Source organism: Sapajus apella, unplaced genomic scaffold (genome assembly GCF_009761245.1).
Source record: "Sapajus apella isolate SASKATOON/1434 unplaced genomic scaffold, GSC_monkey_1.0 scaffold8, whole genome shotgun sequence".
In the NCBI taxonomy this organism is placed as follows: domain Eukaryota; kingdom Metazoa; phylum Chordata; class Mammalia; order Primates; family Cebidae; genus Sapajus; species Sapajus apella.
In genome coordinates, this window is record NW_022436948.1 from 8,934,316 (window position 1) to 8,960,436 (window position 26,121).

The following is a 26,121-nucleotide window of genomic DNA, read 5'->3' on the forward strand; positions in this document are numbered from 1 at the left end:
AACCCATCAAAACAAAGAGTAAAAATATGACTAGGTATTTCATAAAAAGGAAACAAAGATGGTTCTATAAACATACAAAAGATGCTCGATCTCATTAATAACAAAAAATTCAAATTAAAACCACAACGACACATCATTTCACACCCATTCCATTGGTAAATATTAAGTCTGACAATAACAAGTGTTGCAGAGGTTGTAGAGCAACTGTAACTCTTACACACTGTTGATCGAAGTATATAAACAGACAAAAGTGCTGGCCAAAGTACAAACTGTTACAACCACTTCAGAAAGCAATCTGACATTATTTTGTAAAGCTGGTCATTCATACTCCTGACCTAGCAATCCCACTGTTAGCAAATAGCTTACCATGGTAATATGGCAGTACTTCTTTCCTCTTTTTTTTTCCCCCTGCTGAACAAATTACCATGGTGGTATTTCAACACTTTTTTTTTTTTTTGGCTCACAAACCACCAAAAGTGCTTTTTAAAATTACATACCCTTTACCTATTAAGATGAAATCCAAAAACTATCACCATAAGTTTAAATAATTGCAAAGAGTGAACTTCTAGAATATCACAGTAACATTTTAAAGTTATGTGATATTCATGTCATGTAACAAGCTGATTCTTGTTATCTCATTATTTTAAATGTATATTCTACATTATTTTAAATGTCTATTGTAATTATTACTAGCATATGGTTGGTCAAAAAATATACCCTGATAACATAAAAAATGAAACTTTATTGGAAATGTAACTCTTGAGTAAACAGATGGGGAAGTGCCCGGATTAAAAGAGGCTTTCCCTAACACCATAGCAGTATTTTAAATTATCCCTTGGTAGGCTGGGCACAGTGGCTCACATCTGTAATCCCAGCACTTTGGGAGCTGAGGTGGGTGGATCACCCGAGGTCAGGAGTTCAAGACCAGCCTGGGCAACAAGGTGAAATCCCATCTCTACTAAAATACAAAAAACTAGCCAGGCGTGGTAGTGAGCCCCCGGAATCCCAGCTACTCAGGAGGCTGAGGCAGGAGAATCTCGTGAACCCAGGAGGCAGGGGTTGTAGTGAGCCGAGATCACCCCACAGCACTCCAACTTGGGCAAAAAGAGGAAAACTCCACTCAAAAAAAATTATATATATGTATCCCTTTATTTTCCCACTTAGGGCAATGTCATAGTAAGACTCCACAAGGGCCTGTGGTTTGCCTTTCTTACGTAAACTGCAGTGTTAGAAACATAAGGTGAGAAAGTAGCACCAGCAGGAGGCCTCAGGCATTATCAATTTTAGGAAAGAGTATCTGTGGAATGCAGTGATCTAGAAACTGATTTATTAACATCATTTGGACCCTCATACTCTTTAGAAAATCTTCATTACTCCTCTGGGGGTCATAAATCCCAGTGTGAAAATTAGAGAAATTCTTACAACTGTGAACCAAAAAGTATGTACAAGAATCTTCATAACAGCAAAACCTAGAAACGACCAAAATGCCCATCAACAGAAGAATGCATACACTGTGTTATATTCACACACGGAATATTACACAGCAGTGAAAATTAATGACTTATATCTATACCCAATATTAGTGACTCAGAAACATAACATCAAGCGAAATAAGCAAGTCCCAGAAAACTATACCCAATATGATTCTTTTTCCACTCAAAAACAGAAACCATACAACACATTTTTGAGGGATATATACATATCTGATAAAATTATTTTTAAAAACAAGACATAATATACACAATTCAGAACAGCAGTCACCTCTGGAAGTAAACACATTCAATATTGGTCATTTTGATTCTTGGATTGAGTGGTAAATGCATAGGTGTTCATTTTATTGTTGTGCTATACAGCTTACATATGTGTTACATATATTTTGAATTTATCAAATACTACAATAAAGTGGAAAAGAAAATTTTTTTAAACATTCATCATATGAAAAAATATACTTTTAATTAAATCACCTCACCTGCCACTAAAGAGGTACATATTTAACATATCATGGAAATTCTATCTATACATCAACCATAGGAACTGATATACATTAGGTATACAAAATATTCATTGGAATTAATCTTATGAGAACCAAAAGAGATAAAGACTAAGCCAATTAGCTGTGAGAGATAAATCCATAGGCTGACACAGGGCTACAAGAGAAGCCAAAGTAGCTACAAGCAAATTTAGCAGCAAGCGAAAGTCATAAGGAAGCTGGTCAGTAAAGAGACGGCAAAAATGTAGAGTCTAATAACATAAAGTGTTAGCAGGGTTGTGAGGAAATGATGTTCTTACTCAATACCAGTGACAGTGAAAATTGGTACAACCACTTCAAGAGCTTCTGTGACATTTGGTTAAGTTGAAGATGCACATGCCCTACAGTCCAGCCAATCTACTACCGAGGTGTATTTCCTACAGAAACTTCCAAATGTGTGCACAAGCAGACAAGTACAAAGATATTTATTGCAGGACTGTTTTTAAGAGTCAAAAACTGAAACAAGTTCAAAGTCTATCAACAGGGGAATGTATAAATAAATACAATATATTCACACAATGCAATTCTATACCAGCAATTAAAATGAATGAACCAAAGATAACATAATTATTCAATTTTTTCATATACGAATCTCAAAATATGATGCTGAGCAAAAAAAAAAAAAAAAAAGCAAGTTGCACAAAGGCACGTATATTTTAATACCATTAAAGTTTAAAAACAAACAATAGTATGTATTGCGTATGGATTCACTGTGATCAAAGTATAAAATACGCAAAGGAAAGATATACACAAACCTGAACGCAGTGGCTATCTCTAGAAAAGGAGGGGGAGGAACTGAGAGCAATTTTCTTTCTTTAAAGAAAAACGAATATCTGAAGTAAATTTGGCAAAATATTAAATAATCACGTCTGTAAAATCTGAATCATGGATTGGTTAGCTCTCCCCCCCCCCGTATTTTATATTTGAAATATTCCAAAAATTAAAAGAAAACAAAGTAAAATTAGACAATAAGAAAATCGGGCAGAACAGAGAGACAACAAAACGCAGCACTTGAGCGCAGAGCACGAAAGCTTGAGCAAACACAGCAGTAGCTGGGTCCCTAATGGGTTTGAAATTTCTTACCCTAGGTATCCTTACAATAATCCCATTTTCCTTAGGATAAATTGCAAATTACCTGCAACAAAAAATGTCCTAACTAGAGTCATAGTTACAAGGAAATGGCTCCCTCTGGAGGAGTAAAATCTGTAAGATTTCTACCTTGTTTCCCTCGCCATGATATTGGGCAAAATAGAAAGAGATTTAGGTGAATACCATAAAATACTCTATGAACCATTAGGTATCATCAAGAACGCCCAAGGATGGCATAGCCCAGTAGGCATGTGCATATATTTTGAAAGGCCTGTGCAACTGAGAGGCTTTTGGCGTCCAGGACGCATCTGGAAAAGGCATGGCGCACTGGTACCAGCCCAAATTCACCATTTTTTATCTTTGATCCGCTTATTCTGTCCTCTGAACAGGCCACACTGACAGCGTCAACACTGCGGAGCAGGGGGCCAGACTCGATCTTGTCCTCCCCCTTCCCGTTAGTGTCTGCGGGGGAGGATGCTCAGAAAGAGGCGCAGGGGCGAGCGGAGCGCCGGGGTTACCCCCCCCTCCGCAACGTCGGTTCCGTGGGAACAGGCCCTGAACTGGACTGCCAGTTCCCACGAAAACAGGTGGCAACAGAGTCGTGAACACACGCACACAGAGCAAGGGGTGTGCCTGAACGTTCACGAACACGCACCAGCGAAACCTGCACACAAAAGACACGCACTCGACAGGACTAAACGCGCACACAAGAGATCACGCACTCGACAGGACCCATGCGCAGACACTCTGGGGACACGCACAGTCGCGCAAGCGAGGCTCTAGGCGGGGGTCGCGATCGCAGGAGGCGCGGCCACGCGCGCTGGGGGACGCGCAGCCCACAGACCAGAGCAGTGACACAAAGGGGGGCCACCCGCAGAGGCCGAGAGCGCCTACGCAGCCGCCAGGGAGCACGGGCACCGACACAAAGGGGGCCACAAGGCGACACGCGAGCGTGGGGCCCTGCACCCACAGGGGATGTCAGCCACGCACCGGCCGAGTCACGGGCAGGGGAGATGCGCACAAAGGGACTACTCCCACCCTCGCACTGGCATCCCAGGGCCTCGCTCGCGAAGCGGGCACCAGACCAAGGGGGAAAACTCACTGAGGCAGGCAATGGCAGCAACACCCCCTCAACTCGCGGGACCCCAGCCCACGCAAACACAGCAGGCACCGCAGCGAGGAACACGGGACGACGAGCACACATCCACACTCACCACACACTCACAGACGGGGTGTGGAAGACCCCGCTCCCCCGGCATCTTGGCTGCAGCGGGACAAGTTGACACATCCGGGAGCCCTGCCGCGCGCCGGGTGTGCACTCACCGGGGCCCGCCGCCCGCGAGCCTCGACGCGGGCCGGCGCCACCGCCGCCGCAGCCGCCGCCGCCGCCGCCACCTCCGGCCCTCCAAGTCAGCTGACGGCTGGAGAGAGCGGGCGGCGGCGCTAAATGCAGGTGCGTCACGTGGGCTAGCAGCGCGCAGGCGCAGTAGCGCCGCACCGCCCCCTCCTTCGTCGCCCCGAGCGGAACGGATCCCGCCGGCCCCCGCGCTCTCTGGCTCCCACCCGGGGAGGGTCGTCGTGCGCCTGCGCCAGGGTGGGAGCGCCGTCGCGCCTAGGCCTTTCCCTCAAGTTTTTCTCTTTCCGCCCCCACTGCGGCTACCCGGTCGGCGCCTGCGCAGAGGAGTCAGTGCTGAGGCGGCAGAGGTGTCGGGAGGGGTCTGGGTGGGCGTATGAAAGACCCGAGGTCGAGACCCCCGGTATATCCCATCTCGAAAGAGAAACAGAAGCCCCCATGAGTGGACAGGGCCCGGGGGCTGGGCGCCTCGACCCAGTAGGCCTGCGTGCTCGTGGGTGCCGCGCGAGCCTTGTTCTCCGCCCTCCCCTCCCCTCCCGCGGGGAGGCCACGCTCGCAGAGCTGGAGCGCGCGTCTGTTACCCCATTCCCCTCTCCCTGCCCTATCCCGCGCCGCCCCTTCTGCTGCGGGGCACGCGCTAGCCTGGGTGCCCGTGTGCGCGCGAGGTGGGGGCGCGGGTTGCGGGCGGGGACCGTCCCCGCGGCGAAGCGCTGTGGCGAGACTGGACCACTGGTGCGGGGGAGCACGTCGCTGACGGCTAATTGTGTTCCTTTTCCACAGATTGTCTAAAGCCCTAGGAAAAATGGTGGAAAATTCACCGTCGCCATTGCCAGAAAGAGCGATTTATGGCTTTGTTCTTTTCTTAGGCTCCCAATTTGTCTTCAGTAAGTACTTTCCCGATGGATGGCCAGGGGCTTTTTCTGGCATTCAGTGACAAGGGAAGAATGCATTGGTTAGACTATGCACACACGAACTGTTGATTCTTTCTCCCTATGTCTCTTTTTAAGAAAATCAGAAGGAAAGTCGTGTTTGTTGAGTGTTGTACGCCAGCACTAGCCTAGGAGGTTTTAGTCTACAAATATTTATACAGCACCAGACACTATGGCAGAGTGAATAAAGCCTGGTCCCTGCCCTTAAGGAGGTCGTGGTTTTGTGGAGGAGACAGACGAGTAAATCTACAGTTAATGCCCAGTGTGACGAGTGTCGGGGAGCACGGCTGAGAGATAATTGAAACCAGACTGGAAAGTCAGGGCTTTCATACCCCCGCCCCTACCCAGGCACTGATGCTGAGTAGGAGGGAGGGGAGACGTGGAAAGGCTGTGAGAGGACTTGGACATGAGGAGCTTGATACGGCTCCAGTGTGCCCAGTGGGATCTGAGGAACAAGAGGAGTAGGCCAGAAAAGTCGGGTTGAAAGGTGGATTCTTTGTGTCCTGGATCTCCCTTAATCCCCGTAACTTTCCATTTAGAGATAAGGAGACTGACGCTCAGAGACACTAATATGCCCAGTCACACAGCAAGCCCCAAGTCTCTCCCCAAAAGGATTTGGGAATTATGAGGCACGCAAGAGAGAGGAAATTGAGTGCCCCTGAGCCAACGTTCTGGAACTCTTTGGAAACCAGGAAAGTGGAAGAGTGGTAGTACTTCTGAACCCCAGCTGAACTATATCAGCCTGTACCATCAGTACAGCTTGCAGATAATGAAATGGCCAGGCTGTTAGAACTGAAGTGAAGAAGTTACAGCTGAGTTCAAATTCTGACCCCACAGGTGAGCCATGTGAGCTGGGACCCTCAGTAAACTTTTGGAGCCTCAGGTTCCTTACCTGTAAAAGGTAATGATAATGATGGTTCTTAAATGCTTATGACGCATGAAACAATCCTATGGGGTAGTTTCTGTTGTTATTGTCCCCACTTCAGAGATGAGCATACTGGGTTTCAGTAATTTGCCCTGGGTTGCAAAGCTGCCTCTAATTTTGAGCCCAAGTACACCGGCTGACTTCACTCTGCTGCCTCTTCTGACTGTTGCTAGGATTAACTGGGGTAATTTATGTAAAGGACGTAAAACAATGCCTAGAAACAGTTAAGTGCTGAAATTATGTTAGCTACTGATGTGATTGTTAGCACTTTTGTAAATCCTTGTTCAAAGAGTGTATCAAAGATTAGAAGCTATGTGAATAAATAAAAGCAATCACTTTAAGACTTAAATTCTGGCTGGGTACAGTGGCTCACTCATGTAATCCCAGCACTTTGGGAGGCTGAGGCGGGTGGATCACCTGAGGTCAGGAGTTCGAGACCATCCTAACCAACATGGAGAAACCCCGTCTCTACTAAAATAACAAAATTAGCCGGGTGTGCTGATGCATGTCTGTAATCCCAGCTATTTGGGAGGCTGAGACAGGAGAATTGCTTGAACCTGGGAGGTGGAGGTTGTGGTGAGCTGAGATCTCACCATTGCACTCCACCCTGGGCAACAAGAGTGAAACTTCATCTCAAAAAAAAAAAAAAAAAAAAAAAAAGACTTAAATTCCATGATATCCACAACCAAAAATTAACTCAAGTATTTATTGAGTGCTTACCATGTGCCAGGCACTGTTACAGGCCCAAGGACCAAAACAGTCAAAAATGCCCTGCTTTCATAGAGTTTTTATTCTAATGTTGGGGGGAGGTAGTCAATGCACAAATTAAATAAGAAAAACATATACAGTATCAGGTGATAACATGTACTGTGGGGAGAAATTAAACAAGGGGCATGAGGATACCGAGTGGAAGGAGTTCCTTCTAATGTACTTCTATGTCGTCTTTTGTTATTCATGAGTGCTTATCACAATGTAGTGAAAATACCAATTTACTCTTTATTCACTAGTAGACTTTAGGGAGGACAGAAGCCATCTCTTTTTGATTCAGTATTGTGCCCCACACTCCTGACATACAGAATTCTGTAATACATATTTGTTAAGAAAAGAATGCATCATCACTGATGTAATAGGTAAAATTTTTCTCCGCCACTTACCTTGGGTAGGTGGATGTATCCTTTCTAATCTTCCATTTCCTCATCAGTTAAAATTGCATACTTGCCTCAGAGGATTGTCTTGGAGGATTATCTTAAATAATGTGTACAGAATGCTTGGAACTGTGCTTAACCTACAGTGAGCTCTCAGAACTTAGCCATTGTTGCTATGGTGGGACAACAGTAACGGGTGCCACAGAGATTTGGGATTAAGGGAGATAAGATTGTACTCTGGGAGATAAGGCAGAAGCTCGACATGTGGTAGATTAGAACTGGATGGGTAAATTTCTCTTTGAGCAACTAAATGTCTATAGTTAACTTCAACCTTGTGGGGATGAAGTATTGAACACATACTGTACATAAAGCAAATTGGTAGGTGATAAGGATTATAACAATTGCTGAGGCATGATTTGTATCCTGGAATTGCTTAAAATATAAAGTGAGAGTTAAGATGTTAAAGAAATGACTAATACAGTAATTATAAGAATTGTACAAACAAGGAGCTAGAAGAAGTGAAAGGAGGGAAAAATCATTTCTGAGTGAATCAGGGGCACTCCAAAGGAGCTTTTCTGTTTTATATGAATCTTAATAGATTAGATGTATCTCATGTTGACTTCCTCTTTTTTATCTTTTTCTTTTCTACAGTACTTTACCTCGTGTGGGCATTTATTCCTGAATCTTGGCTAAACTCTTTAGGTTTAACCTATTGGCCTCAAAAGTAAGTTTAATATATTTCTTAAATGAGGATACGATTAATGCTGTTTTGAAGAATCATATCCTTTCTTAAAACTACCCAAATCTTAAATATTCTCTTAAAATTCATGAATAGCCATATAGAAACTGAAAGCTTTTTAAAGATCACTATTGATATATATCTAATTAAAGATGGTGGCATGAACACACGTTTATGTCCATCCATTTCCTTCAAAAATCTTGCTGAAATTACCCTACAGGAAAAAAAAAATTAAGATATAAACCCACAGAAACAATAGGATAGCAGAAAAGAGATATCAACATTTTGGAAAGTGGATTGCGATAGGTGAGAGGTCTCTGTTTCTGTGTTTTTCACATTGTTGAAATAGGGATGCCAGCAAGAATATTTGTACCCTTGAATAGCTCAGACATTGGAGTACTAGGTAGCTGTTTAATTCTGGGTTTTACCGAAAACATGTTTGAAGACCATGTGAAGGCTCTAGCCTTCAAATTTCTCTCCCTCAGCCCTCAAAGCTGGGAGACCCACCCTGCCCTTCCCTGCAGAAAACAGGAGTTTTACTCTCTGGCAAGGTTGAGTCTCTAGCTTGGGGGCCACTTAGTCTAAGTGTGGTAATGAGGCATCTTACTGAAAACAAGGGAGCAAGTGAAAATCTGCATGGCTTAATGAGAAAGTTTACCTCCTCCTCCATCTTCCCTCTCTGGGCTTCCAGGCTTATAATACCCTACTACACACAGAAAAAGACCCCAGTGAAGTGGCCAGGTCTCTTAGAGTGAGGCTCACCAGTTGACCATCCCTGCCCACATACACATAGTGCTTCCAACTCACTTGTTAGCACTTCATTTTTAAATATGGATGGATTACTCTAAGTGACCAGACATTGAAAGAAAGCCTCTAGCATGAAATGAAAAAGCAGAAAAGTAAAGGGAATTTGAAGGAAATAGAGATAATGCAGAAAACAGAAAAAAAAATTCAATAACTTTAAATTCTCAAGAGGTAAAAGACATAACTATGAAACAAGAACAGAATGCTATACAAAAGGAATGTTCAGGAAATTACTGTATTTGGAAAATGTAAACATTATAGCCAAAATTAAAATTTTAATTGAAAGATTAGAAAATCAAACATAGGTAATCTCTAGAAATTAGAACAAAAAAAAATGGAATAAAAATCTAACTATTAGAAGTTCCAGAAAGAGAAAATGATAGAGAACAAATAATTTCAAAAAATAATAATAATAAACCTGGGCAACATCTCAATACCCCATTTCTACAAAAAAAATTAAAAATTAGCTAGACGTGGTGGTGTACACCTATAGTCCCAGCTACTTCCAGGGCTAAAGTGAGCTCGGGAGGTTGAGGCTACAGTGAACTATGATCACACCATTGCACTCCAGCCTGGGTGACAGATGCTTTCTTTAAAACAAAAACAAAAACCACTCAATAAAAAATAGCGCTTCGTGTACTTGATGATACTGAGAGGCATAATAGAGTCTTAACAGAGAATTTGAGTCTCTGGTATTGATGGACACATGGGAAACCAAGTGAACAGACAAACGTAATTATTCAAGAAAAAACAAAATGTTGTACAAGAAAATACATAATAGGCCGGACACAGCCATCTTGGCCAACATGATGAAACCTCATCTCTACTAAAAATATGAAAAAATTAGCTGGGTATAGTGGCACATGCCTGTAGTCTTAGCTACTTGGGAGGCTGAAGCAGGAGAATCACTTGAACCCGGAAAGCAGAGGTTGCAGTGAGCCGAGATCATGCCACTGCATTCTAGCCTGGGTAATAGAGCCAAGACTCCATCTCAAAAAAGAAATATATATATATATATATCATAATAATGCACTAAGATGCTCAGTTGCAAAATTATTTATATAGTTAGAATTCTATTTCTAAAACCTGCTGCTATAATGAGAAATTGTGATGTAACTATAGAAGAGGATAGGAGGACATTAATTCCTCATCTCCGTATTAGGAAGTCTAGAGAAAATGTCTAATAGAAAAAAATGAACAGTACTATGAGCATGTTATGTAGCAATGAGGAAGTAAGTACCAGAAGACAACCCAGGGTTGGGTTGGTAGATAGAGGACTGCAGCTTTTCGTTTTAAGTCTTGTGGAACTATTTGTCTCTTATGTGCATATATTACTTTATAAAATTTAAATTTAAAAACTGTTGGCCTTGTGACTGACTCTTGAGAATTGCAACTTTTAAAAGTGTCTATTATGTACTTTAATATTCTCTTTGGCAGATACTGGGCAGTTGCATTACCTATCTACCTCCTTATTGCTATAGTAATTGGCTATGTGCTCTTGTTTGGAATTAACATGATGAGTACCTCTCCACTTGACTCCATTCATACAATCACAGGTAACTTTATATAAAAGGAAAGTGCTGGGGCAATGAAAGAGTGGAGTATTGGCACTTTTACCCGGAAAAGCAACAAGAACAGGCTGCAAAACATACATTGGTGGTGCATGCCTGTAATTCCACCTACTGGGAGGCTGAGGGAGGAGAATCGCTTGAACCCAGGAGGCAGAGGTTGCAGTGAGCCTAGATTGCACCACTGCACTCCAGCCTGGATGACAAGAGTGAAACTCCATCCAAAATACACACACACACACACACACACACACACACACACACACATACAAACACAAACACACACACACAAACATATATACATACGCATTGGGACAGTAAAAAGAAGCTAAGAGAAATCAAACTTATACAAGGAAATATTTGCATGAAGGAACTAAGTTCTGATGAATATGCACCAGCTATACTCATGGAAAAAATAAATTGTAGTGAATTATAGCACTGGTTAGCAGGTATTTGCTCCCATAAAAACCACAAGTATATTCAATATGTATCTATAATATGTTCACGTTAACTTTGCCTGAGGGAAACTTCTTTTATCCTGCACAGACACTGTTGATTAAGGGATAGCAAATAGTACATGCAGACCTTGTTCAGGAAGAGGACTTTGGCGCATGTATCCTCCTCAGGATCATTGTGTACTCCACATTCCAGTTAGTGGATAAAAGAGTCACAATAGGTTTGTGTGGTTTTATTTTTTTGAAGTTCTTTCAAGTCTAAAGATCAATATGAATCAGACTCCTGAGCTTGCTTAGATTCTAGAAAGTAAAGTATTTTTTAAGTTCCCTGGTATGATTTTTCAACTTTTTAAAACCTTTATTTATTAGCCTCTACAATGTATTTTAAAAATCGATAATACTATTTTCGAATGTCTTTCTGATACATTGCATTCCACGCATTCTTGATTGGAATTGGCAGCAAATAGACAATTTGTGCAAAGAGGGGAAATTGTTAAGTTTGTATGAATATTTATACCAAATGATTTAATAGTTTTGCGGTGTCAATTTAAATGCATTTTCAAGGGTTGGATCTAATTCTGTTCCTATGAGAAATGTGCAGATGAGAGTCTAATTATCATTGTACAGTTGAATGAAATATTAATTTCTTTCCAAGTTAGAGATGAAAAAAGTACTTTGCTGATTATGTTTTTATTTTAATTGGGACATTTCTTCCAAAGAGAAGATTTAAGTAATCATTTATGTTAAACATGTTTCTCACTATCCAGATATCAGCCTAGTAAATTGTGGGTCTCCATCAGACACAGAGACTGAAGAAGAAATTGCTTGGGTAAACAGAGCTTTTTGGTCTTTTCTTACAGATAGCTATGCTAAAAATCAACAGCAGAAGAAACACCAAGAGGAGGCTATTCCGGCATTAAGAGATATTTCTATTACTGAAGTAAACCAAATGTTCTTTCTTGCAAACAAAGAACTTTACTCCAAAAACTGAATTGTATGTAACCATACTAACACCAAGAATGTATTTATTTATGTTTGCCATTATAATTTTGACCATAAATTAATTCGACCATCTCTCTTATTAATAAAGGAGATGTAAAAAATGTAACTTGACCTTCTTTTAGATTATGTTCAATGAATATTGTAAATGTTCTCAAGTATTAATTGTTAATGAACAGAATAAATACAATATTGCATTACCATATAGCAGACTTTTTAAAAAAGTGTCAGTATAATCAAGCAGTTCCTCTAGAGAGACATTTATTTTGTAATTTGCAAAGGGCAATGATGTCCTTCCTCCTGTTTGTCCTGAGGGGCCGAGAATTCAAACCCTTAGTTTTGGGGAAGGGTACATTTAGTATTTATGCCATCAGATTCATGTCTAAGACACAATTATTTGTTGAGTACTCCCTGTGCATCAGATATTTTTCTAGGCACTAGGGATGATGTAATGGTAAGATTCTCTCTCAAAGAGCTTATATTTTAGAAGCAAGGTGAGGCCAACTGAGCAAACAGGAAATATAATTTGATGAGTGCTATGCAGTGAATTAAGATAATGTCTTCTAGAATGCAAAGGGATGACTAGTTCCCTTTGGGTAGTCAAGGAAGGCCTCTCAGAGAGAGGCTGTTGGGATCTAAGTATGAAGCAGGTGAGGCAACGACCATAGATGAGAAGGAACTTGGTGTGTCCTAAGAACAGAAAGAAGACTGGCATTGGGCATGGAACAAACCGAACAAGGAAAAATGTGGTCCCAGGTGAGCCTGGAGAAACTGGGCCCAGATTGTAAAGGGCTTTGTAGGCCAGTGTAGGAAGTGTGGGTTAAATGTAAGTGTGATGAGTTTGAGGTACTTTAGGAACAAGCTGTTGGAAGTCTTGAAGGAGAGGAATGACGTGACCTGATTTCTGTTTTTTTAAGTCATTCTGACTGGTGAATGGAGAATGGATTCAGAGGGGGAGCTGGGAAGGGGACAAGAGTGTGGAGGTAAGATCGTTAGGAGGCTGTTGCGTTAGTCCAGGCAAGAAATGATTGCTGCTGACGCTGGAGTGGTGGTGGAGCTGGGGAGAGTGGATAGCTTTACAGCATTTTGTTGGAGAAGAGATAGGTAACTGGGTATTTGGATTTGATTGTGCAGGCTAGGCAGAGCTGGCTAAGAGAAACTGATCAAGGGTCACTCCTAGATTTTTTTTTATTAAGGAAATGAGTAGATGTTTATGCTTTTCTTGACTCAGACAAACTTTGGGGAAGTGCAGTTGAGGGGTAGAGAATTTGTATGTGAAATGGCTTGAATGGCATTGCCTTATGAATACCCGGATGTTTCTTGTATATGATAAAGAAGCTTAGACAGAAATAAGATACTGTTTAAACCATGTATGACTTAGCCAGAGTATGCTCACAATTAGCCGATGGAATGAAATTCAGATTTCTTTAGCACTCAGGGCCCTCCAACTTTTGGGGTTTGTTTTTTTTTAATTGTTGTTGTTTGGTTTTGGGGGTGTTTTTTGAAACAGTCTCACTCTGTTCCCCAGGCTGGAGTGCAGTGACGCAATCTCAGCTCACTGCAACCTCTGCCTCCCAGATTCAACTGGTTCTTCTGGCTCAGCCTCCTGAGTAGCTGGGACTACAGGTGCACACCACCATGCCTAGCTAATTTTTATACTTTTAGTAGAGATGGCGTTTCACCATGTTTGGCCAGGCAGGTCCCAAACTCCTGACTTCAAGTGATCTGCCCACCTCAGCCTCCCAAAGTGCTGGGTTTACAGGCATGAGCCACAGTGCCCAGCCCCCTCCAATTTTTTTTTTTTTTTTGGAGACAGAGTCTCATTCTGTCACCCAGCATGGTGTGCAGAGGTGTGATCTCAGCTCACTGCTACCTCCACCTCCCAGATGCAAGCGATTCTCCTGCCTCAGCTTCCTAAGTAGCTGGGTTTATAGGCACGCACCACCACGCCTGGCTAATTTTTGTATTTTTAGTAGAGATGGGGTTTCACCATGTTGGTCAGGCTGGTCTCCAACTCCTGACCTCTTGATCCACCCACTGTGGCCTCTCAAAGTGTTGAAATTACAGGCGTGAGCCACCGCATCCGACCACCCTCCAACTTTTGACACCCTAAATCTCTGCACCGCCTGGCTGGACTTTTTCTTTGGGATATAATCATATACATGTATTTACACACAGAAATGGAGTCACATACATTATTTTATTTATCTTCATTTTTATTTTTGAGACGAGTCTTGCTCTGTCACTAAGACTGGAGTGCACTGGCACCATCTTGGCTCACCACAACCTCCACCTCCCGGATTCAAGCGATTCTCCTGCCTCAGGCTCCCGAGTACCTGGGATTACAGGCACCCACCACCATGCCTGGTTAATTTTTGTGTTTTTAGTACAGATGGAGTTTCACCATGTTGGCCAGGCTGGTCTTGAACTCCTGACCTCAAATGATCGGCCTGCCTTGGCCTCCCAAACTGCTGGGATTACAGATGTGAACCACCAAGCCTGGCCTGAGTCACATATTTTAACATGCAAATTTATACCTCTGCAAAAAAAAGAAAACTAATTATTTTAAGTAATTGAGAACACTAGGACTTCCTTTCAATAACCATATCCTCACCGAGTAAGCATTAGATGGATAATGTGAATCTGCTTTTCCTGTTCCCTAGTTTGTCCCAGTTGGCTAATTTTTAAATTTTTTTTTCTGTCGTAACAGCGTCTCCCTATATTGCCCAGGCTGTGAGACGTTTTTGTTTTGTAAAAATTGTGCCTCTCCCATGATGTCTAATGATGTCTTAATTTAATAAAAAGGTTGGAAAGATACTGTTTTGCAGTGAGCCCAAATAATAGCATAAAATTCTCCAAATAGAAAGTGTCAATAATGCAAAAAATTTCCAAATACTAACAAAACCTCCTCCAGTGATTCAACTCCCAGGGAGAAATAAAAGCCCAGGTATGAAATTGCCTAATAATGAAAAGCCAACAGAATTTAAATCCAAAGTCCTGCTCTCCCTAATTTCTTGACCTGCCCTGTATTAGTTAAAAGGATCTCAATCCGATGCCTGGGTTTCCTCAAGAAGCTGCTGTCCAGGCTCTCATAAGAATGGGAGTCATTCCTTAAGCCAATTGACCCAACCCAAAATTTCTTGCATCTTCCACTTTTTTAAAGATTCCTTAGGATGCAGAGAAATATCATACAGTCTCATGCCCATAGAACTTTGAAAACCCAAATAAATCAACTTCTACAGCAAAAGTGCTGAAACCCAGTACATTGTATAGTACAGACCCACCTGCCAGTAACTAGAACAGACTTGATGGAATGGGGAAAAGGAAGACAGAAAAAGGAAGAGGAAAGGAGAAATTCTTCTTGATTGATCTTGCTGGGGTACAGGTCATGCTGTGGCAGTTTTCATGGGTCTCAATCACTCAGTTTAACACAATTAGGTTAACGGTGGCACTATTTACTACTTTGGGGCTGGAGGAAATGTACTTATCCCAACTTTTGTAGTCAGGAGAGTCTGTCATTCTGTGGTAAAATAACCCTAAAATTTCAGTGGCTTAACAGAGTTTAGTTTTCAAAGAACTGTACTTTGAGATAGCCACCAAATCTGAACAGGGCCACATGGACAAGCACAGGGGATGTTTCAGTGATGACCTATCTGGACCTATGACTGAGGACCAGATGTTCTCTCTGTGCCTCGTCACCACTTAAGTCCCAAAGGCCAGAAATCCAATGGAAATCTCAGGGACCAAAGGAGTCAGAGTCAGAAATGGCATTATGGAAAATATAATTATTGAACCAAGTGCAATTTGTGGACTGAGTTTTTTATGTTCACATAATGCAGGGTAAATTATTGTCCAATAATTCAATACCTGCCTAAGGCTTTTTCTGCAAATCCAGCATGCCCAAGCTCTGCTTGTGTAGGTTACGGTCACAGGGGACCCCATGACAAGGGCTGGAAGAAGCCAGCTAGAGCCTCAGTGACTCAGATGTCACATTCCAATTGCACTGTAATCAGCCCACTTGTATCGTAAAACCTGTTTACACAAAGCCTGGCATATTAGAAGCAGCTGTGAGTCAGCCTGCATCAGCTGCTGCTGCTGCCCCAAGAGACCCATCTCTCCCTGTGATGCTTTGGTTTCTATGGCAACCTCTTTTGACTATTCTGAGTGAATGCACCGTGTGTGGGCACATCCTAGGGAAAATTCAATCACTTGCTCCTCACCATTCTGTGAAGGACTTAACGCACCTGCTAAGAATTAAAATACAGCGTCCATCTTATTACTGATAGAGCCAGATTTTCAAGTGCTGCATAAGCCTGAAGCTAAAATCATGCTTTATTTTCTAAATGCAGACTTGGGGACTGATGTGAGGAGGACTGGGCCCATGCCTAGAGACATGGCCCGACCAGCTGCATGCTCAGGAGGTGGGAGGGCCAGGTGGACAGCAGACAGCTCCATGCAGTCACTCTTGGCTCATTTTCACCCGTCGGATAAGTCACAGCTCTTCCCAGGGTACACCCCTTTACACAAGAATATGGGGAAGACAGAGCGGCAGAAGTGGCTTCCCCACTGCTACCCCAAGAAGGCGGAAGTATTGCAATTGCTGAGGCAAAAGCATGAGAAAGGCAATGGCTACTAGTCACTTGGGTTGTCTCCTGTTTTCCCCTATTTTAAACAACAAGTACAACAAACATCTTTGTGGATAAACTTTATGAAATTGTGTCCTTGGGCTAAGTTTCTTGTATTGGAATTACTTCAGGCTGAAAGAGCTTGAATGTTGATATTGTTTGGCTCTGTGTCCCCACCCAAACCTTATTTCAAATTTTAATCCCTGTGTGTTGAGGAAAGGACCTAGTGGGAGGTGACTGGATCATGGAGGAGGTTTCCCCCATGTTGTTCTCGTAATAGTGAGGGAGTCCTCATGAGATCTGATGATTTAAAAGTGGCAGTTTCCCCTGTTCTCTCCCTCTCTCCTGCTGCTATGTAAGACGTGCCTTGCTTCCCCCTTGCCTTCTGCCATGATTTTAAGTTTCCTGAGGCCTCCCCAGCCATGTGGAAGTGTGAGCCAATTAAACCTCGATTGTTTATAAATTACCCAGTCTCAGGTAGTATCTTTATAGCAGTGTAAGAACGGACTAATACATAATACTAATGTAAAACGGACTAAGATTCTTAATATAAAATGCCAGACTGAGCTCCAAAAGGGTTCTATCAATTTACTCCCCATAATGCACCAACATTGGGGATTACCCATGTACCCTTATGTGTTATTCCTCAAATTTGCAGTATACAAAATGTCATGGTATTCCATTTTTCCTAATCTTAAATATGCTTTGATTTGCCACAGTTCATTATTAACAGACATTTCAGAATCATTTATCGTGGGACTTCCTGACCCTCCTTTGGGTTACTTATGCTTATTCTATCCAAGAATATGGAAGAGGATACTGGTTTTTAATCCAATATTTGCTGTCACTGCCATTGTGCCTTTTCAAGGCCCATGGTTTCACTTCCTCCGTCCCCTTCCTCACAAACTGCCAAAGGCTCACAGGGCTGGATCTCTGTGTCCAGAGGGCCGTGTTCCAGTCCACCTCCTATTCAAGGCTGTCCGCCACGGGTGCTGCACATCAACTGTCTTGGCCCTCTGTCTGAGTCCTAGGACCCGCAGTCATCACTGCTGGGGCTGGGCACATGCCCTGTGGCAGAGGCTTCTGGCATCTCTGTTTGTTCTCCCCATCTGCCTTTGAAATAGTTCCCCATTTTTAATGAGGCATGTGGTGGCCCAGAATAGAGCAACAAAAAGTGACCAAGATGCCAGAAGGTGGCTTGTCCCACTTTTGCCAAGAAAGTAAATAAAGAAATAGTATGTAGTTTAAATTTGCAAATTGGAATGCTAACAAAGCTCAGTATTTTATTCAAATAGTGGATAAATATGCACTTAAGTGGCCAACCTCCAAGAAGCAAAGTAAAAAGAGCATTGGCTTTGAGAATCCATGAGAACTGAGTTCAAGCCCCAGCTACACTACTTCCTGCCAGTGTGACCTTGAGCAGGTTGCATTACCTCTCTGAGCCTTGGTTTTTCATCTGTAAAACACTTATTGTATAGACTATGGGGAAATAGGAGGAATATAAAATGCTTAAAACCATGCTTGAGACCAGACACGGTGGCTCACATCTATACTCCCAGCACTTTGGGAGGCTGAGGCGGGCGGATCGCGAAGTCAGGAGATCGAGACCATCCTGGCCAACATGGTGAAACCCTGTCTCTACTAAAATACAAAAAAATTAGTCGGACATGGTGGTCTGTGCCTGCAGTCCCAGCTACTCAGGAGGCTGAGGCAGAAGAACTGCTCAAACCCAGGAGGCGGAGGTTGCAGTGAGCCGAGATCATGGAACTGTACTCCAGCCTGGCCATAGAGCAAGACTCTGTCTCAAAAAAAAAAAAGAAGAAGTGCTTGGGGCACAGTCAGCTCTTGAGTAAGGGTCATGATTACTATACCCCACACTTTTCCTCATGGTGGCCACCACCCTGGAAACTGCTTTGTCTCCATTCCTGTCCATCATTGTTTTAGTTTTCTGGGGCTGCAGTAACAAATCCCCTCAAACAGAGGGGCTTAAAACAATAGAAATGGATTATCTCACAGTCCTGGAGGCCACAAGACTAAGATGAACTTCACAGCCATCAAGGCCTCAGCAGGGCTAAGCTCCCTCCAGAGGTGGGAGGGGTACGCTGCCTGGCCTTGTCCAGCCTCACGCTGCGTTCTTTGGCTTGTGGCTGCATCTCGCCATTGCCTGCCTCAGTGTCCTGTGGGTGCTCCCCTTCAGTGTCTATCAAACCTCTCATGGCCTCTCTCCTGAGGACATGTTCTCGCATTGCTATAAAGAACTACCTAAGACTGGGTAGTCTGAGACAGGGTCTTGCTCTGTCGCCTCGGCATGAGTGCAGTGGTGCGATCATGGCTTACTGCAGCTTTGACTTCTTGGGCTCAAGCAATCCTCCTGCCTCAGCTTCCCGAGTAGCTGGACTATAGGTGTGTGCCACCAAGACCAGCTAGTTTTTTGTTTTTTTATTTTTAGTAAAGACAAGGTTTTGTTGTGTTACCAGGCTATTCTTAAACTCCAGAGTTTAAGGATTCGCCTGCCTCAGCCTCTGCAAGTGCTGGGATTCTAGGCGTGAGCCACCATGCCCCTACTGTAACTTCTCTATCTTTAGATTTGTTTAGATACACAAACACCATTGTGCCACCACTGCCTGCGGCATTCATGCCCGTAACATGCTGTACAGGTTTGTAGCCTCAGAGCTTGAGGCTGTGCCATGCAGCCTAGGTGTGTAGTAGGCTATGCCATCTAGGTTTGTGTAGGTCACTCTGTGATGTTCACACAGTGACGAAATCTCCTGATGACACATTTCTCAGACCCTATCCCCGTTATTCAGTGACGCATGGCTGTGCCTCATCATTTTGCTCTCTGTCATCTGTGATACTCAGAAATGCACCTGGGTTCTGTATCTATGCATGTCAGGCTCTGTAATTATCCTCAGCAGTATGACTGCAACAAGCCTCTTGCCTAAGCACCGCAAAGAGAGGAGGTGTGTCTGGGCGTTTTATACAGGGCTGCAGGCCAGTACCTGCCACGCCCGGCTCCTTTTGGGTCCTCAGAAGGCCCTGCCCCTCCCACTCAGGGCCTGTTTCTTCTGCCTCCAATGCCCATTCTCCTCCTCCACCCCTTTCCACCTCCGTTCACACCCGAGCTTCCTTCCTGAGGCCCATCCTCACACAACAGCGCTCACAACTGTCATTTCTCATGTACCCCTTTGTGCAAGCCACACCATGCCAGGGACCCTGCCTGTTTTGTCACCTCATCCCTAAGGCCTGGCTCAGTGCCTGATATGCAGGAGGGCCCTCGATAAATACCTGCTCAATGAATGAGTAACCCAGGCAGAGAGGGCAGCGTGGCGGGAAGTAAAGTGCATCTTGGGGCCTTTCCCCGCTGAGTCCTGGGCTGCTTGCCCTGGCTTTAATGGATGGATGGACACACGGATGGAGGGACAGAAGCCTTGGCATCATTTGGCTGCCTTGTCTCTGAAGTTTGGAATGGAAACTTCTCTTCCAACTCTCTTCACAGCAGCCATGTGAAGAATCTGAGACAAAAGAAACCACATGGCCTGTGCAGTCAGTGGGGGAAATGGAATGGGTTTTACACCACACCTGCAACGTTCACCCGAAAAATGGGGCCACTGAGCTGCTAGCACTAGCACAGACAGAAAAGTGAACAGATGTGCAGAAAAGTCCCTTCCATAACAAAAAAAAAAAAAAAAACAAGAAAAATCCCCAAATAGTTTCACAGTTCAGCATGTTCTGTCCTGGTCAACTGGGCGACTGGGACCTTCATGCAGCTCCCTGACCCCAACTGTTTCCCATCACCCCAGCTCAGCTGGACCAACTCAAGTCACAAGGACCTTTCTGATTTGTCCTTCTTCTTGGAACACAGAATGTGCATGCTTGGGAGCTTGAGTTTTGGAGCTGAAGAGATCTGGACACTGGGTCTCAAGTGCTCCCATCTCTTCCTTCTTGCTGTGTGAGGCCGTGGGAGTGTTCACTCCCTATAATAGTCAGTTTTCATGCTGCTGATAAAGACATACCTGAGACTGGGTAATTTATACAGGAAAAGGAGTTTAGTGGACTTACAGTTCCAGGTGGCTGGGAAAGCCTCATAATCATGTCAGAAAGCAAGGATGGCAGCAGACAAAGAGAGAGAGCTTGCGCAGGGAAACTCCCGTTTTTAAAACCGTTAGATGTCATGAGACTTAATAATCTCCCACCTCCACGATTCAATTATCTCCCCTGGTCCCTCCCACATGTGGGAATTATGGGAGCTACAAGATGAGATTTGGGTGGGGACACAGAGCCAAATTATATGACCCCATAATCCTCTGTTTCCTCACCTGTTAGATGGTGATCTATTATCCCCGGGGCTAATGGTGACCATTATCACCAGGGCTGAATCAGATGGAGTGGGTGAAGCTCCTGGAATTCACAGAGCTTGGCCCATGGTCTCACTGCTGCTCCCTGCATGTTCCCTGGCCCCACCCACACCCCAGATGGGCTTCCATTTCTCTCTGAATGTACCCTACATTTTACCCTGGTCCAAAGGCAGGCTTGGCTGTTTCATTTGTCTTCACAGGGACTTGATTGATTCATTTTGGGTCCCAGTGCTTAACACAGGGCAGCTACATATATATGGCATTGTTGAGTGAAGAAGAAAAAAAAATTAGACATTCCTATCAGAAATCATCAGATGTGTTACAATTAAATTGTAGGTGCAATAAGAGAAGTGTAAACTTTTTTCCACATGGTAAGGAGTCAAATCATTGACCCAGATATTTTGAATGATCCATATGGAGATCCTATAACAACCTTAAGTTACTAGAAAGCCACCATTGTTTACTCTTTTCAAATTTTGGTAAGTCTTTTAAGATTTTTTTTCCCTGAGGCTACTAAAGTTTATGAAACTCATTTGATAACAACTCCAGCCCAAATTCCCCATCATCGTCGAACGTGAAGATTAAATTTGGTGTGTGTGAAAGATATAGATGAACTGCTACAGGACAAAGAGGCAACTAGAAATAATGGCCTCTGGCCGCAAAGGCACACAAATTAAAGGACTGTCAACCCAGGACAGAGATCCTATCAGTGATGAATCTGGCATTTCACTTGACTACTTGATCTAGTACAATTATGGGAAAACTAACCGAGATGACCTTCGTGCACAGACTGGGCCATCCGTCTCCCAAGTGAAATTTCCCGGCACCCAACTTCAGGGTTTGCTTTTCCATCATTGCTGAGTGGCAGTATGGCAGAGAGAGATGACCTTTACTTAACCTTGAGAATAACTCCACCTCTTCCTGGCCACAATAGGGAATGTACATCAATGCCTGCTGACAATCCATTTGCAGGAGTTATTGCATGTTTGGTCTAAGTTGATGATATCTTTACCTTTTTGAACTTTATTTTACAAACTAAATATCTTCCATACAGCATCTTGGACCACACACCAGCAGCAGATGCGTGACAAATTTAAAAGGTAACTTTTATCTGTTTTGTTTTGTTTTAGGGTTTTTTTTTTTTTTTTTACTTTAACATTCAGCCAAATGAATATAAAAAATAAGTTTTATCTGCCATCTTCTCACTGGGTGACACTCTACTTTCATTTCTTTAGGTATTTAAGAAATGTTTATTGCTGTCAGCAACCCAATAGATAAGTGATTCCAAAACAAATCCTAAATCAAGCACTCTTTTTAGACTTAACTCCTTCCTTCCCAAATATGCCTGTGTAATGATTTGTTCAAAGATCTGAAGTAAACGACATCAGATCAGATATCCAGTCCTTCAAAGAAAAAGGTTTCAGTGAAGTTAAATCCCAAAACTTGCCCTCATTTTCACCTTTTCAGCCCATCCTTATCAGGAGCTTCTTGTCACCAATGAGATTAGTGGTAGTTAGTGTATTGGACCAAAGAAGATTTTTTTCCATTGGGTTAGTCAAGACAATGTCATGAGCCAGATAACTTATGTGATTGAAAGGCACTAATCGTTCATGACCAGCCTGGCCAACATGGTAAAACCCCGTCTCTACTAAAAATTAGCCAAGCATGGTGCCATGCACCTGTAATATCAGGTACTGGGGAGCCTGAGGCAGGAGAATCACTTGAACCCGGAAGGTGGAGCTTGCAGTGAGCCAGGATTGTGCCACTGCACTCCAGCCTGGGTGAGGCAACAAGAGCAAAACTCCATCTAAAGAAGAAAAGAAAAGAAAGGCACTAATTAAGTCCATCGACCACACTTTCTATGGATCAATAGACTATTTCAGAAATACTCTTGATTAAAAGTCTCTAAAATTTTAGCTAAGATCTTTTCATGGTTACAGTCTTTTAAATATACGTAAGTCATGAAAATGGAATGGTATTGGATGGTTGATTTTTAAATATTTTCATTTTTGCTTTATAATAAGTATCACTTATTTTAGAAGTAATATCTATTTATTGTAGAGAATTTAAAAACTACAGAAAATAAAAAAAAATCATCCATAATCCATCACCCAAAGATAATTACTCATAATAGTCTTGTATGAGTCTTTGTCAGTGTATCTGTATGTTACATGTGAATATTTAATCAAAAAAAGCGGGATCACACTGTAAATATAATTTTGTGTGCCTCATTTTAAAAATAATATTATATTGTGAACATTTAGCAGCTTTACGATATTGCATCAAGTGAATGCACTAAAATTTATTTCACAAAGTCTCTGTTATCAGAATTTTGGGATGGTTCTAAGTTTTCATTTTTATAAATATCGTAGCAGCAAATATTCTTGAACAAAAATTTTTGTCGTTTTCTCTGATTTATCCTTGGGAAAGAGTTTTAGAAGAATAAGGGGATACAAAATGTCTGGAACTCTTGCAGAGTGCCAAATTGCCAGGAAGGTAGTCTCAATTTTACATTCCCACCAACAAAGCATGACTGTTCACATCACGTATTGATTGTTTATTCAATAAGCATTTTATACTTTAATTATTTAAGAAAATGACAATAGATCTTCCATGATCATTTTGAGAATTAATGAAATGAGTTCAGAGAAATTACAAAGTATGTTTTGGATAGCTGCCAGGCCATGGTTTCACAGGAATTTACCTAGCAAACTTGTATTAAGAGCTTCCTGGCAAGCCTAAGAGACTGAAATCACCTGTTTGTAGGACATGACTTAAACTTTCAAACTCATTTAGGTAATTCCCTTCACAGGCCGGGTACGGATATAATCCCAGTGATTTGGGAAGCTGAGGTGAGAGGATTGCCTGATCCTAGGAGTTCGAGGCTATGATGGTGTCACTGCACACCAGCCTAGGTAACAGAGCGAGACCCTGTCTCTTAACAAAACAAGAAAAGAAAAGAAAATACCCCCACACACAACGTAATTCTTTTTCAAGAATAAAAATGGTTATGGAGTTGCCTAATTTATTTATTTTTGTCTGTATTTCTTCTTTCTTTCTTTTTTTGATGTTAACTTTTTATTTATTTATTTATTTATTATTTTTCCATAAGTTATTGGGGTACAGGTGGAATTTGGTTACATGAGTAAGTTCTTTAGTGATTTGTGAGATTCTGGTGCACCCATCACCTGAGCAGTGTACACTGTACCATATTTGTAGTCTTTATCCCTCGCCCCCTCCCAACTTTCCCCCCAAGTCTCCAAGGTCCACTGTATCCTTCTTATGCCGTTGTGTCCTTGTAGCTTAGCTCCCACATATCAATGAAAACATATGATGTTGGGTTTTCCATTCCTGAGTTACTTCACTTAGAATAATAGTTTCCAGTCTCATCCAGATCACTGCAAATGCTAGGTTTTATTTTATTTTTGTTTGTTTGTTTTGAGACAGAGTCTTGCTCTATCACCTAGGCTGGAGTGCAATGGCATGATCTCAGCTCACTCAGCAACCTCTGCCTCCCAGGTTCAAGTAATTCTCCTGCCTCAGCCTCCTGAGTAGCTGGGATTACAAGGGCCCGCCACTACGCCCGGCTAATTTTTATATTTTTAGTAGAGACGGGGTATCGCCATATTGATCAGGCTGGTCTCAAACTCCTGATCTTGTGATCCACCCACCTCGGCCTCCCAAAGTGCTGGTATTACAGATGTGAGCCACCACGCCCAGCCTGCAAATGCTGTTAATGCATTCCTTTTTATGGTTGAGTAGTAGTCCATTGTAATTGATGGGCATTTGGGTTAGCTGTACAATTTTGCAATTGTGCTGCTATAAACATGTGTGTGCAAGTATCTTTCTTGTGTAATGACTTATTTTCCTCTGGGTAGATACCCGTAGTGAGATTGCTGGATCAAACGGTAGTTCTACTTTCAGTTCTTTAAGGACTCTCCACACTGTTTTCCACAATGGTTGTACTAGTTTACATTACCACCAGCAGTGTAGAAGTGTTCCCTGATCACTGCAACCACACCAACTGTTTTTTGGTTTTGATGATGGCCATTCTTGCAGGAGTGAAGTGATATCACATTTTAGTTTTTATTTGCATTTCCCTGATCATTAGTGATGCTGACCATTTTTTCATGTTTGTTGGCCATTTGTATGTCTTCTTTTGAGAATTATCTATTCAGGTCCTTAGCCTACTTTTTGATGGGATTGTTTGTTTTTTTCTTACTGATTTGTTTGAGTTTGTTGTAGATTCTGGATATTAGTCCTTTATCAGATTCATAGATTGTGAAGACTTTCTCCCACTCTGTGGGTTGTCTCTTTACACTGCTGACTGTTCCTTTTGCTGTGCAAATGCTCTTTAGTTTAATTAAGTCCCAACTATTGATTTTTGTCTTTATTGCATTTGCTTTTGGGTTCTTGGTCACGGAATCTTTGCCTAAGCCAATGTCTGCAAGGATTTTTCCAATGTTATCTTCTAGAATTTTTATAGTTTCAGGTCTTAAATTTAAGTCCTTAATCCATCTTGAGTTGATTTTTATGGAAGGTGAAAGAAGAGGATCCAGTTTCGTTATCCTACATGTGGCTAGCCAGTCATCTAGCACCATTTGTTGAAAAGTGTGTCCTTTTCCCACTTCATGTTTCTTTTTTTTTTTTTTTTGCTTTGTTGAAGATCAGTTGGCTGTAAGTATTTGGGTTTATTTCTGGGTTCTCTATTCTGGTCCATTGGTCTATGTGCCTATTTTTATACCAATACCACACTGTTTCGGTGACGATGGCCTTATACTATTTTAAAATCGGGTAGTGTGATGCCTCCAGATTTGTTCCTTTTGCTTAGTCTTGCTTTGGCTTGTGGGGTCTTTTTCGGTTCCATATGAATTTTAGAATTGTTTTTTCTAATTCTGTGAAGCATAATGGTGGCATTTTGATGGGGATTGCATTGAATTTGTAGATTGCTTTTGGTAGTATGGCCATTTTCACAATATTGGTTCTACCCACCCCTGAGCATGGGTTGTGTTTCCATTTGTTTGTGTTGTCTGTGATTTCTCTTTCTTTTTTCTTTTTCTTGAGATGGAGTTTCACTCTTGTTGCCCAAGTTGGAGTGCAACGGC

General features: G+C 42.4%; 2 protein-coding genes across 12 annotated transcripts in view; one reads left to right on the forward strand and one right to left on the reverse strand.

Moving 5' to 3' along the window:
* TTC3 (tetratricopeptide repeat domain 3) overlaps positions 1 to 4,619 on the reverse strand; it is a 127,047-nt gene extending 122,428 nt beyond the window's left edge. For 2 of the 8 annotated variants that reach the window (XM_032276901.1, XM_032276895.1), the window contains exon 1: positions 4,333 to 4,553. The gene's annotated coding sequence lies outside the window, so the exon portion shown is untranslated. Of the gene's footprint in view, positions 1 to 4,332 lie in introns of all 8 variants that reach the window. The other 6 variants (XM_032276905.1, XM_032276903.1, XM_032276893.1 and 3 more) reach the window with 5 other exon arrangements.
* Positions 4,607 to 12,241, forward strand: PIGP (phosphatidylinositol glycan anchor biosynthesis class P). Of its 4 annotated transcripts, none has more exons than XM_032276912.1 (5): positions 4,607 to 4,712; positions 5,253 to 5,356; positions 8,123 to 8,195; positions 10,452 to 10,570; positions 11,898 to 12,241. In XM_032276912.1, exons 2-5 carry the CDS (start codon positions 5,275 to 5,277, stop codon positions 12,026 to 12,028), a joined length of 405 nt encoding a protein of 134 aa, XP_032132803.1. In that variant the 5' UTR covers positions 4,607 to 4,712; positions 5,253 to 5,274; the 3' UTR covers positions 12,029 to 12,241. The 4 variants fall into 4 exon arrangements, with proteins under 4 accessions (XP_032132803.1, XP_032132805.1, XP_032132802.1 ...); XM_032276914.1 differs by having other exon boundaries at positions 4,624 to 4,840; XM_032276911.1 differs by having other exon boundaries at positions 4,682 to 4,822.
* Positions 12,242 to 26,121: the final 13,880 nt, after the last annotated feature.